The sequence below is a fragment of the Nicotiana attenuata genome, chromosome 6 (assembly GCF_001879085.1).
Source record: "Nicotiana attenuata strain UT chromosome 6, NIATTr2, whole genome shotgun sequence".
Taxonomy (NCBI): domain Eukaryota; kingdom Viridiplantae; phylum Streptophyta; class Magnoliopsida; order Solanales; family Solanaceae; genus Nicotiana; species Nicotiana attenuata.
The window spans coordinates 23,348,416-23,361,261 of NC_031994.1; the positions used below are offsets into that span (position 1 = coordinate 23,348,416).

The 12,846-nt window shown below is 38.7% G+C and overlaps 1 protein-coding gene across 1 annotated transcript; it reads left to right on the top strand.

The window, feature by feature from the left end:
- Window positions 482-2,012, top strand: LOC109226714 (putative pentatricopeptide repeat-containing protein At1g53330). Its single transcript, XM_019391556.1, has one exon. The coding sequence runs from the start codon at window positions 483-485 to the stop codon at window positions 1,872-1,874; it is 1,392 nt and encodes a 463-aa protein (XP_019247101.1). The 5' UTR covers window position 482; the 3' UTR covers window positions 1,875-2,012.

Below are 12,846 nucleotides of genomic sequence, written 5' to 3' on the forward strand. Positions count from 1 at the left end.
TGCACCACACTTATAAGCAGGAGGCTACAGGGCATTTAAGACTGTCACTCTTTCTTCTTACTCTAGATCGTGTGGTAGAGCTCACTTATAAGAATTCAAATTCCAAATTTCTATTTTATTCGTAATAACGATGCCTACGTTCAGAAAGTTGATCGATAAGTGATATAGTTGTGGAAGTGTTGAATTAGGGGAACTCGATTTTGAATCTTGCTTATGATGAGTAAATGCGAGGTCTTCAGCAGATCATGCGTGTACTAAAAGGTCAACGGTTCTTGATAAGGAGCTTTTAGGAAAAAAAATACTTATCCACTCTTATGGTAAAAAGGAATAACGGAATCGGAAGTTAGACACATCAGCCCGCTAACAGCCCGAAACGATAACCGTACGGGCTGATTTTTTTTGTGTACGGCCCGTCCCAGCCCGCCCGTTAAACACCTATAAATTGAAGCAAACAATAGTTTAGAATTCAGTGACAATACGAAATGGAGAAAGTGAAAAAGCTATCGCCATTCAGGCTCTCCTCTCTACTTCGCCAGCAAAAGGATCCCAAAATCGCCCTTCAACTCTTCCTCAATCCTAATCCCAGCCATGGAACAGACCACACTACTAAACCCATTAGCTATTCTCCCACCAGCTATGATCTTATCATTTGCAAACTTGGCAGAGCCAAACTCTTCAAGGAAATGGAACAAATACTCGATAAATTAAGGCATGACACTCGTATTTCTCCTAAAGAAGTCATTTTCTGCAATGTTATTTCATTCTACGGAAGAGCCCATTTACCCGAAAAGGCTCTACATATGTTCACCGAAATACCTTCTTTTCGCTGCCCAAGAAGTATAAAATCTGTGAATAGCTTGTTGAATGCACTTTTAGTTTGTAAAGAGTATGCAAAGATTGGTGAAATATTGAAGAACTTTGAAAGTTATGGAACCCCCGATGTTTTTACGTTTAATATACTGATGAATGCGAGTTGTTTGTGTGGCGATTTGGATAGAGCACGCGAAGTGTTCGCCGAAATGCAAAAGAGAGGAGTTCAGCCAAATGTGGTCACTTTCGGGACGCTGATTAATGGGCTTTGCGTGAACCAGGATTTGAACGAGGCGTTTAGGATGAAAAAGATGATGGAGAGGAATTTCAAGTTGAAGCCTAATGCTTTTGTGTATGTCGCGTTGATTAAAAGACTTTGTATGGTTGATAATTTTGAGTCAGCTGTTGAGCTGAAGGAGGAGATGTTGAAAAAGAAAGTGGAGTTGGATTCAGCTGTGTATTCTACTTTGATTAGTGCATACTTCAGGGTCGGTCGAAAGGAAGAAGTTTATGGTTTGTTGACAGAGATGGAAAAGAATGGTTGCAAATGTGACACAGTCACTTTCAATGCATTAATGCATGGTTATTGTCAGGAGAAAGATTTCGATTCTGCGTTCAGTATTCTGAATGAGATGGAAGAGAAGGGGTGTAAACCCGATGTAGTCAGTTGTAATGTGATACTTCGGGGCCTTTGTAATGATGGGAAATTAAGAGAAGCAAGTGAACTATTGGATGATATGCCGAGGCAAAGGTGTAAACCTGATGTGGTTAGTTATAGAATATATTTTGATGGGCTCTGTAAAGCGATGCAGTTTAAGGAAGCTGCTGTTATTTTGGATGAGATGATTTTCAAAGGATATATTCCTCGTGATACAAGTTTAAATAAATTATTCCACGGCCTAATTCACGAAGAAGATAAAGAATCATTACTGAGAGCTCTGAATAACATGGCCTCTGTAAATTGTATTAGTCAAGAAATGTGGGAAATGATGATTTCGATGATGTGCCAACAAGATAACTTGTGTAATGCATCTGGTCTTGTAGGAGCGCTAATGATGGAGTAAACAAATTCTCCTTGTAGTGGTTAAACACACCTTCTAGATGTGCATCTCACATACTTAACTCCCAAATTCATCTTGTCTGTGTCCAAACAACTTTGAAATATAACAATGATGTATGCTTAAGCTTTCTTTTTCTGCTCATAAGCATGTTGTCTTCGTTTCATTTCTCCATAACTTTTTATCCACAGCTGTTAGGTATAATTTTTAGAGTATACTCTCTGCTCTCACCAGCTAGGGGACTTGTTTCTAAATGTTTAGCTCTTATCTGGATACAGAAGGCTGTAATGGTCAAGATTCTCCTTGCCTCAAGTTAAATTGATCTACCAAAGACTGCAAAAACTTAAAATTAATCTTACATTTAACTTTTCTTCTCTTGTGACCTGTTTCTGGGGGGAATATTGATCATCTGAATCATGCAAGAACTGTGGATGCACATGAAGCACACTTGGTCCACTGTGCTAGATTAGTTCCAAGTCTTTGTACTTTGATTAGTCTCATAAGCAGCAATACAACTTTGTTAAAAATTGTATGTGAGTTACTCAGGCTACGAATCCAGTAATCCACAAATGCCAAATGTTGTTCAAGTTGTAAGCATGAAGTAGAAATGCTATGAGATGGGAACATTGTGGTTTCAGTTGATTGCACATCTTACGGTTTGCTGCACTGTTTGTGCTTAGTCTTCGTAACCGGCAGCTGGGGAGAAACTAGAGATTACCACGAGTATTTATTAATTTATGTTACATGTTGTGAACCAAGTCAAAGATAAGCCATATTCAGCTTTGTTGATCTTCACTTCTGGCTTAGTTTGATTATGTCACGAATCAATTCCCGCTATAGATCATGATGGCGTCCAACATCGCCGTTAGACAAGCCAGCGGTGAACTACCAACTTAATTAATTATTTTATTACATTTGAAATCATGATATTTTATTAAATAAACAAATTAATGCATTGGAAATCATGGAGCATACAATATTAATAAGATATAAAATAAAATGGCGACAATATTAAGCAAAACCATAAATATTTACTAAAATTTTCCAAAACCAGATATCACAAGTGCATGAGCATTTATTGGGAAATACAATATTAATACAACATCTGTCTGGAAAGTAAAATAGACAGGATAACATAAATGAATACGAAGAAAACTCCGTGTGCTACGGTTTGTAACATGGGATGCAACTCACCGTAAAGTCCTTGCAATAGATGCTCATTTACGCCCAAATGACCACCAGAAACATATACCTGCACAATAAGTGCAAAAGTGTAGCATGAGTACGTAATCAATGCGTACCCAGTAAGTATCGAGCCTAACCCCGAAGAAATAGTGATGAGGGGTCGACATCGATACTTACTAGTGGTCCAATGAATCAATACAATAAAAAGTAAACATGCATGAAGTATGGTAAGTAAACAGTGAAAATAGATATAGGTACATCATACGTTCCTTAACTAAACAGTAAACACAAAGTCTACGTATATCAGATAGTACCTCTAATTGAATACATAATGGTCAACACTAGGTAAAGGGTCGCGTCTCAAATCAGGAAAACTGATATACTGACTTTTGTCAAACATTACGCACGATTAAGCCAAGGCGACCGATCCAATCCCATAAGAGTGTTTCATAGAACTGTTGAGGCAAACGGCCCGATCCCATAAGAGTGTATTACAATAATCCTGCCGAGGCGAACGACCCGATCCTACAAGAGTATGATACATGATATTGTTGAGGCGAACGGCCCGATCCCATAAGAGTGCTGCTGAGGCGTTCAGCGCGATCCCATTAGAATAAGAAACCTTAACGAATCCTTGACCCCACTCACGAAATATACGTGTGAGTTATGAATTTCAAGAAAACTTTCGATGAATTCGCACAACGGGGGAGATATCTGTATGGGAAGTATAATTTTCACGGCTAATCAAGTAGCTCGTCAAGTATCTAAAATGCAAGTCCATTACTCTACGCTAGTCTAGTCTCAGGTTATAATGTGAATTAAAGCATTTAAACAGGCAAGAGTAACTCAAATAGTACAATTAAAGTATGGTGTGAGCCTAAGTCTACCCGGACATAATCAGAAAATCTAGCATACGCACAAACACTCATCACATCATACGTGCATTGCTCCCACAACATGTAGTACGTAAGTAATATAACACCTACGCGGTAAATTCCCCTCCACAAGGTTAGACATGAGACTTACCTCGCTCCGAAGTTCTATAACCGGCTCCAACGCCTCTCAAACACCTCAAACCGATGCCCATCGATCCGAAACTAGTCAAACCAAATGCAAACCAATCAAAATATACCCAAAGACTCTTAATTAATCAATTTATAATAATTTCCAACTCCGCTCGAAAAGTCAACAAAGTCAACACCCGGGCCCACGTGCCCAGATTTCGAATTTTTTTGAAGACAATCATTACCCATAATGCCACTAACTCAAATATATAATTTATTCCTAATTTATATCCAATTTCGTGGTCAAAATTCATAAATACCAAATTCTAGGACAATTTGATCACGCCCAACTATGCCTTATAAAAAGGACAATGCGGTCGTTGCAAATATAATCCGGTTTACAAGTCCGGAGTCGAATCCCACAGAGAACTAAGGTTTAGCTACAGCTGTTCACTATCACCAAGAATACAAGCTTGAACAATTCCTTACTTATAGATATTAAGATTCTTGTGTTTAACTACTTAACTAACAAATTAAAATAGTAAATTAACAACTAAATATACTAAGGGTTAGAGAAAAGATTAAGGAGGTCTAGAGTTATGATTTCCCCAATTGTCGGAATCCTTCCCGCTATGTCTTCTATAATTTCACCTAAGTATTCTTTACCAATCATGAGCACTCTTATTACCGTAAATCTCTCCCGAGTAATTACGACAATTTACTAGACGCACTCTCCCGAGCTACGCTAGCTGGCTTTTAATACATCTCCCTTCAGATCGCACCCAAGGCTTCGTTATCCCTAATCCCGCCTTTAAACCCTCGGTTATTGATCCCTCATATACTTTGGGAGTGGTGTTGTTCAACAATTACCTAAATATGCACTCTCTCCCGAGTTATGCATACTAAATAGGCACAGCTAATTGAGAGATCTTCAACCAACCACAATATAAACGTAGTTGAACAAATAGAGAAAAGCTATGGCTCAATTATATAAAAACATAACAAGAATTTATCCTACAAAAGGTTCTATTAAAAATTCTAGATAACAAATTAGCTATTCATAATAGTATGTAAAACTACAATACTAAAAGTCATAACCATCAATGAAAAATAGGAAGAGGAAGGAAAAAACTCGTAGAAGAATTCTCCGCCTTGCTCCCAATGTGTTCTTGCCTCCAAGGGTGTTGTCTAACCCTAAAGTAGTGTCTCTCCGCCTCCTTAGGTCTAATTTGTGTCCAAAATATGTCCCCCTCCTCGTTCTTGGCAGGCCTCCTTTGTTTAATATAGGGTTTAGGACTTAAAATCCCATGTTTTGCACTTTAGTCCCTGAAATTTTCGCTTCCTTCCGCGGTCCCACCGCTGTCGCGGTCAAACCGCGGCCAAACATACTCTCTGATTCTTCAGTTGTCCGCGAGTACACTCTGCCGCGGTTCTGCCGCGGTCGCGGTGGAACCGCGGTTTTTCACCCTGTTCCGTTTGGAATTTGGAAAAACATAAAACATGAAAGTTGTAGCCCTTCGAGTTAGCTTTCCAACCATATATTGTGGAGCCCAAATGGAGTTCTGAGCAAAAAGTTATGTCTATTTTACTAGACAGTGCGCAATATGCCTCCTCAAGTCTTCGTTCGTACTTAATTATCAAATTTGACCCCCGAACACGATCCCGGCTTAATTCCTTGAGCTTTTACTCAGACTTTAAAGCTTCAAATCACTTAAATTCATTCCATAACATCTATATAGCTCGGAATCACACCTACAAGGCATAAAACACACAATTAGTGCAAAACACTAGCGATTAAAGCGCAAACTCAATTAAAGTGCAGTAAATTCAAGCGTAATAAGCGACTAAAATATGCAATTATAGCCTATCATCAACACCCCACACTTAAACCATTGCTCTTCCTCGAGCAATCAAACTACACTTTTTTTATAGACACGACCTTTTTAAACAATTCTCCTAACTCATCACACCAAGAGTATTTAAAATAGACTAAGCACAAAAGCGTAACATCTTCACCTCAAAATTTGACTCACAAGTACCACACGTTATTCACATCGAGCTCATTCAATCTTGGATCAATTAGGACTTTATTTGGTTGTAATGTAGGCTACGGGACGGGTAGGATTCATTTTGATATAAGAGTGACTACAACTCCCTAAGCACTTTAATACATATACTTTAACATTCAAACCCCATACTTGTCAACCAAAACTCCACCTTCACATCAATGTATATTACCCCATTCTTCTTTAAGCACACTTACATTAAGAGCCACCACTTATCAAGGAATTTTTTTTCCACAAGAATCCAACTATTCTTTTTTCCAATTCAAGTAGCTCTTACTTTTTCAAAACAGTGCACCTTTCTCCTTATTTCATTAGTTCCACTCAAAAGCCAAACCAACCACCCCAAACTTTAACTTTTACATAGTTCATAATAATTCACGTGCTCATGAGAGGTTACAATGGTTCAAATAGATGGTTAATTCGAACAAATGGGTAAGGCTTGTAATGTGGTTGCCAAAGAAACAGGATTACAGGCTCAAAGGGGTTAACTACGATACGTAATAATTAGGCGGGTAAAATATACATATCTGGCTCAACAAGAAAATGCCTATATCACTTCCAAGACTGAAAACACTACTATTTCGCTTTGCAAACAAACGGGGCAAGTTCTAGGCATCAAATGCACTGCACATAATATCACAAAACCTTACACACACATGGCACATAACTCACTCAGGATTGGATTCATCAAGACACCCTAGTCAGAGCAGTTAAGCAAATTTAAGATCATACAATTTAAGGTACTTATACAAGAGTCAAAAACTGAGCCTAAGCGTCACAGCCAAAGTACTCACTATTCTCAAGGCATAACAAAGTCAAGAGATATTGCTTCATTTCAAAACAAAACACAATGGCTCCTATTCCCAAAAAAAAAAAAAAACTAACTACACCCGGTTCAAATAAAACCCTTGGAAAAGAACCGTGATTTAAAGAAAAACCAAGGGGTAGTTGCTACACTACCTAACAAAACAAAAAATCTTTTTGGTATTTTCTTTAGACTTACTTCCCTCAAGAAAACTGTCTAGAAGATCCGTCATCAGGAAAAGTCCAATCTTTTAAAAAAAACAAACACAGCTAAAGTAGCATGAAAAGCCACCCAGACAATCTCCTCACCCCACACTTAAAATTGTGCATTGTCCCCAATGCACACCCATACATACAAGAGTGTAAAAGAAACTCCCTGGTAGGCCAAAGGCCGAAGCACTAGCAGTTCATGGGGTACTCAGACTTCTCCCAAGCTTGGTCCTTCGTGTGGGTACCTCACACTTAGTTCCAACCATTTGGTTTGCTGATGCATCCTTCCAATACCTTTGCTTTCCATGCTCCTAGAAAATAAAAAAAGTTGACACTACAAAAATAATACAATTAAAAAAAATAAAAATAAAAAATAAATAAAAGAAAGCAATAAAGCTGGGTTGCCTCCCAACAAGCGCTTGATTTAACGTCGCGGCACGACGCGAATCACTTTTTGCCTCCACCTCGAGCTTATGAATTGGACCCCCAATTTGGCATCAAGTTTTCGGCTATGCTCCAGGGGTGGAGGAACAAATCTAATTGGTCCAAGCAACCATTGTACTATTCTACACTTCTTGGCTTTTAGATGAGGTATGTAGTCCTGTCTTTCTGGTAAGAAAAATTCCAGAATATAGGCACCTTGTTCTTCATTCCTTGACTTCTCAATCGGCTCGGATGACTCTATTTTCATATCGTCATCCAAGCACAATGTAGAAAAATGTTTGGAGTGAGGACCAATGCGCTCACACACATGAACTTCAGGACTTTCAGCATCCTCAACATCAATGATACTAGAGTCAACAAAATTTGTATCCTCAATGTCCTTGGCTGACTCTAGTCTCACTTCTTCAACATTGACATCTTCAAATTCTAGTTGGCTAGGTTGTTGATGTTCTGCTTTGACCTCCCCAATTAATACCTCAAATTCATGCTCTTCTTGGCTACTATCATCAATATTGGATTGTTGAGCATTAAAAGCTCCAACCACTTGACTCAATTGAGCCTCCAACTTGCGAATAGTTGCCTCTTGCCTTTCTATGTGCAATTGTTTCTCATTGTTTTGTTCCAGAAGACACTTTAGCATATCCTTGATCTCCTTCAGGTCCGCATTCCCAGGTTCTTTGTTCCTATTAACTTCACAAGAAAAGGTGGAACCATCGTAGTAAGGGGTTGGGGAAAAATAAGAAATATAAGCACAACCATGAAGGTGACCATTTTTACCACCACACACATCACACACATTCCACAAATAAGATTGAGTTGGTGCACATAACTCGCTCTCAGGAACGTTTTGAAAATTTTGCCACGGGTGGTTTCCTTTACAATATGTATGGAGATCAATAGTAGAATTATCTACACCTAAATTCCCATAATTCTAAGATGTCATGTTTCTCAAATCAACAGTTATAAAAAAAAATACCAAGAAAAAATAAAATAAAATAAAAGTTCAAACTTGAAACCTAGTAATATGTACACCTACAACTACACCGTTAGTTCCCCGGCAACGGCGCCAAAATTTGATCACGCCCAACTATGCCTTATAAAAAGGACAATGCGGTCGTTGCAAATATAATCCGGTTTACAAGTCCGGAGTCGAATCCCACAGAGAACTAAGGTTTAGCTACAGCTGTTCACTATCACCAAGAAGACAAGCTTGAACAATTCCTAACTTATAGATATTAAGATTCTTGTGTTTAACTACTTAACTAACAAATTAAAATAGTAAATTAACAACTAAATATACTAAGGGTTAGAGAAAAGATTAAGGAGGTCTAGAGTTATGATTTCCCCAATTGTCGGAATCCTTCCCGCTATGTCTTCTATAATTTCGCCTAAGTATTCTCTACCAATCATGAGCACTCTTATTACCGTAAATCTCTCCCGAGTAATTACGACAATTTACTAGACGCACTCTCCCGAGCTACGCTAGCTGGCTTTTAATACAGCTCCCTTCAGATTGCACGCAAGGCTTCGTTATCCCTAATCCCGCCTTTAAACCCTCGGTTAGTGATCCCTCATATACTTTGGGAGTGGTTTTGTTCAGCAATTACCTAAATATGCACTCTCTCCCGAGTTATGCATACTAAATAGGCACAGCTAATTGAGAGATCTTCAACCAACCACAATATAAACGTAGTTGAACAAATAGAGAAAAGCTATGGCTCAATTATATAAAAACATAACAAAAATTTATCCTACAAAAGGTTCTATCAAAACTCTAGATAACAAATTAGCTATTCATAATAGTATGTAAAACTACAATACTAAAAGTCATAACCAACAATGAAAAATAGGAAGAGGAAGGAAAAAACTCGTAGAAGAATTCTCCGCCTTGCTCCCAATGTGTTCTTGCCTCCAAGGGTGTTGTCTAACCCTAAAGTAGTGTCTCCTGCCTCCTTAGGTCTAATTTGTGTCCAAAATATGTCCCCCTCTTGTTCTTGGCCGGCCTCCTTTGTTTAATATAGGGTTTAGGACTTAAAATCCCATGTTTTGCACTTTAGTCCCTGAAATTTTCTCTTCCTTCCGCGGTCCCACCGCTGTCGCGGTCAAACCGCGGCCAAACATACTCTCTGATTCTTCAGTTGTCCGCGAGTACACTCTGCCGCGGTTCTGCCGCGGTCGCGGTGGAACCGCGGTTTTTCACCCTGTTCCGTTTGGAATTTGGAAAAACATAAAACATGAAAGTTGTAGCTCTTCGAGTTAGCTTTCCAACCATATATTGTGGAGCCCAAATGGAGTTCTGAGCAAAAAGTTATGTCTATTTTACTAGACAGTGCGCAATATGCCTCCTCAAGTCTTCGTTCGTACTTAATTATCAAATTTGACCCCCGAACACGATCCCGGCTTAATTCCTTGAGCTTTTACTCAGACTTCAAAGCTTCAAATCACTTAAATTCATTCCATAACATCTATATAGCTCGGAATCACACCTACAAGGCATAAAACACACAATTAGTGCAAAACACTAGCGATTAAAGCGCAAACTCAATTAAAGTGCAGTAAATTCGAGTGTAATAAGCGACTAAAATATGCAATTATAGCCTATCATCACAATTCCTACAAAATTCCATGTTTAAATCCATATATAATCCATGTACTTAGCTCACAATGTGTAGAAGTCACTTACCTCATGATAGATGATGAAAACGGCCCCTCCAAATCACCCAAAAATCGCCCAAGCAAGAGAGAAATGAATGAAATGAGCAAAAATCCCGATTTGAGTAACATATATTCTGCCTAGGCATTGCCTTTCGCGATCGCGAGCTAAAGCGCGATCGTGAAACAATACTACCTCTGCCGCCCAAGATGGCCTACGTGATCGCGTCTGACACCTCGTGACGCGAAGACCAACTCTATCAACCCCCGCTTCAACACTACGCGAACGCGTACCTCGACTCGCGAACGCAACGATCCAGCCCAGGAAACTACGCGATCGCTTATCTTCGCCCGTGAATGTGAAGAGCAAATGACCATCAGGTCCAACTTACTTTTTGCGATCGCGAAGCATGCCCAAGACACAAGGAGAATTTGTCTGAAACCATCCCGAAACACACCCGAGGACCACAAGACTCCGTCCAATCACACCAACAAGTCCCAATACCTTATCCAAACTTATCCAAATGTCATGAATAACATCAAAACCAAGAATCGACGATCAAAACCTTCTCTTAACTTCAAACATTCAAACTTCGCCGAACACGTCCGAATCACCCTTAAACATCTCGGAATGACGCCAAATTTTACGTACAAGTCAGAAATCTCAATACGAACCTGTTCCAAGGCTCGGAATCCCAAACGGACATCGATAACACCAAAGTCTACTTCAACTCAAACTTAGAAAATTCTAAAACCTTCAAAATGTCAACTTTCCACAATAAGCGTCGAAAGGATCCCGGACCATCCGATACTCAACCGGAACATACGCCCAACATCCAAAATCATCATACGAATCTATTGAACCCTCAAATTATCGATTTCGAGGTCGTTTACTCAAAAGTCAAACCTGGGTCAACTCTTCCAGCTTAAAGCTTCCGTATTGAGAATTTTCCTTCCGAATCAATTCCGAACTTCCCGAAATTCAATTCTAACTTCACGTACAAGCCATAATACATAAAGTGAAGCTAATCAAGGCCTCAAACCGCCGAATGACACGCTAGAACTCAAAACGACTGCTCAAGTTGTTACAGATTAGATCTGATGCAGGGAAGAAATAGATTCACTTTTGATATACTACCTAGGAAAGTGATATGTCTTTCATTTGATAATTTAATGAACTCTACAGGTGCCGCTATGCAGAAGTGGCCAAAAGAGACCAGGTTTGGAGCAGCAGGTTCTTAACCTAAGCAATCTAAAGTCTGATTCATGTATTATTTGAGTTAGCTACTTAAATCTGCTGCCAAGTTGCATGGAAAAGTAATTAGCTGCCACCTGCTGACACCAGTTGGGAATAAAAGATGCTCTTTGAAAATATCCAAATATTCCTTGAATAAGAGGTAAAAGTCAAATTTTCCGTCCCAGTGTGCTTTTCAATATGTAAGATCTCAGTGTTGCAATGTCTTTACTAGATTAGTCAAATAATAACTTAATATATTGCATAACCAATATCCAGAATATGACTTATTAGCAGAGGTGCTTATTATAATTAATTAAGGCCGAATCTACACTGTGCATGAAAGCATTAGGATTGTGTGTTTCCTTACAAATGTGTCTAATAAAATAGTTAAGGGATGTCAATTTGATTTCTTTTAAAACTTGGCTTAGTACGTCATTGACTTTGTTTTGGTTATTAAGTCGACTTTTGCCTACTTTTGTCCTTTTTTATTTGTCTTCTCTACCAATTGCACCTATCTTCAGACACTCTACCTTTCTAACTAACCTTTTCATATTTTCATTAGTAGTCACTAATACAAATATTCTCTAGCCCCCCCCCCTCCCCACCACCCCCCCACCAACCCAAAAAAAAAAAAAAAACCATTTACTAAAAACACATTGGGGTGGAGGGGGAGTTGAGTCTCTCTATTTTTCAAAGTGATCTAAGAGCTGTATTAGCAAAACTGGGTACTTAATCTTCAGCTTATGAAAAGAATACGTGGATTTGAAATCAAAACAGTATTTTGACTATTGATGTCTAAGTTCAAATCTAAAGTAGGGAAATCACTACTTACTAATTCCTGTTGAGGAGTTTTGGCCATTTCCACGTTATTGGTGCTTTTCTCCCATTTCTTTTGATGTACTCTTTTGGTAGTCAGTCGGAGTCAATCTTTGTCAAAGTAGTATGAAATAAAAAGCTTTTGGCCTCTAATAGTAGGAAGGAAATGCGGGAAAGAATTCATTATCACTAATAAAGCAAAGAATGGACCTCGACTTTTGCGTGCACACAAGAAGTCTCTGTATCATATGTAACCTTATGTACAATGTCTGCATTTCCAGACTTGACGGAGCTAGAAATTTAAAAAAGAAAATCCAAGAAATGCAAGAACGCTATGCCTGAAATTTGAATCTGCAACCTAAAGTAATTTTTTAGTCAGCTTTGCCATTCCACTAGAAATGTCTCTTGTTTAAAGAGAATTTATGATCAATTTATACATATAAAAAATTACGTAGCTTTTACCCGATTTACATAGTTGAATTTTTTGACGAATACATGTAGCTTTGTCCCTGCCTCGAGCATCCCCTCCCTCTCTACTATTACAGTACTTTTCAATAACA

Coding starts and splice junctions, on each gene's coding strand:
- LOC109226714 (XM_019391556.1), top strand. CDS start 483: ATGGAGAAAGTGAAAAAGCTATCGCCATTCAGGCTCTCCTCTCTACTT.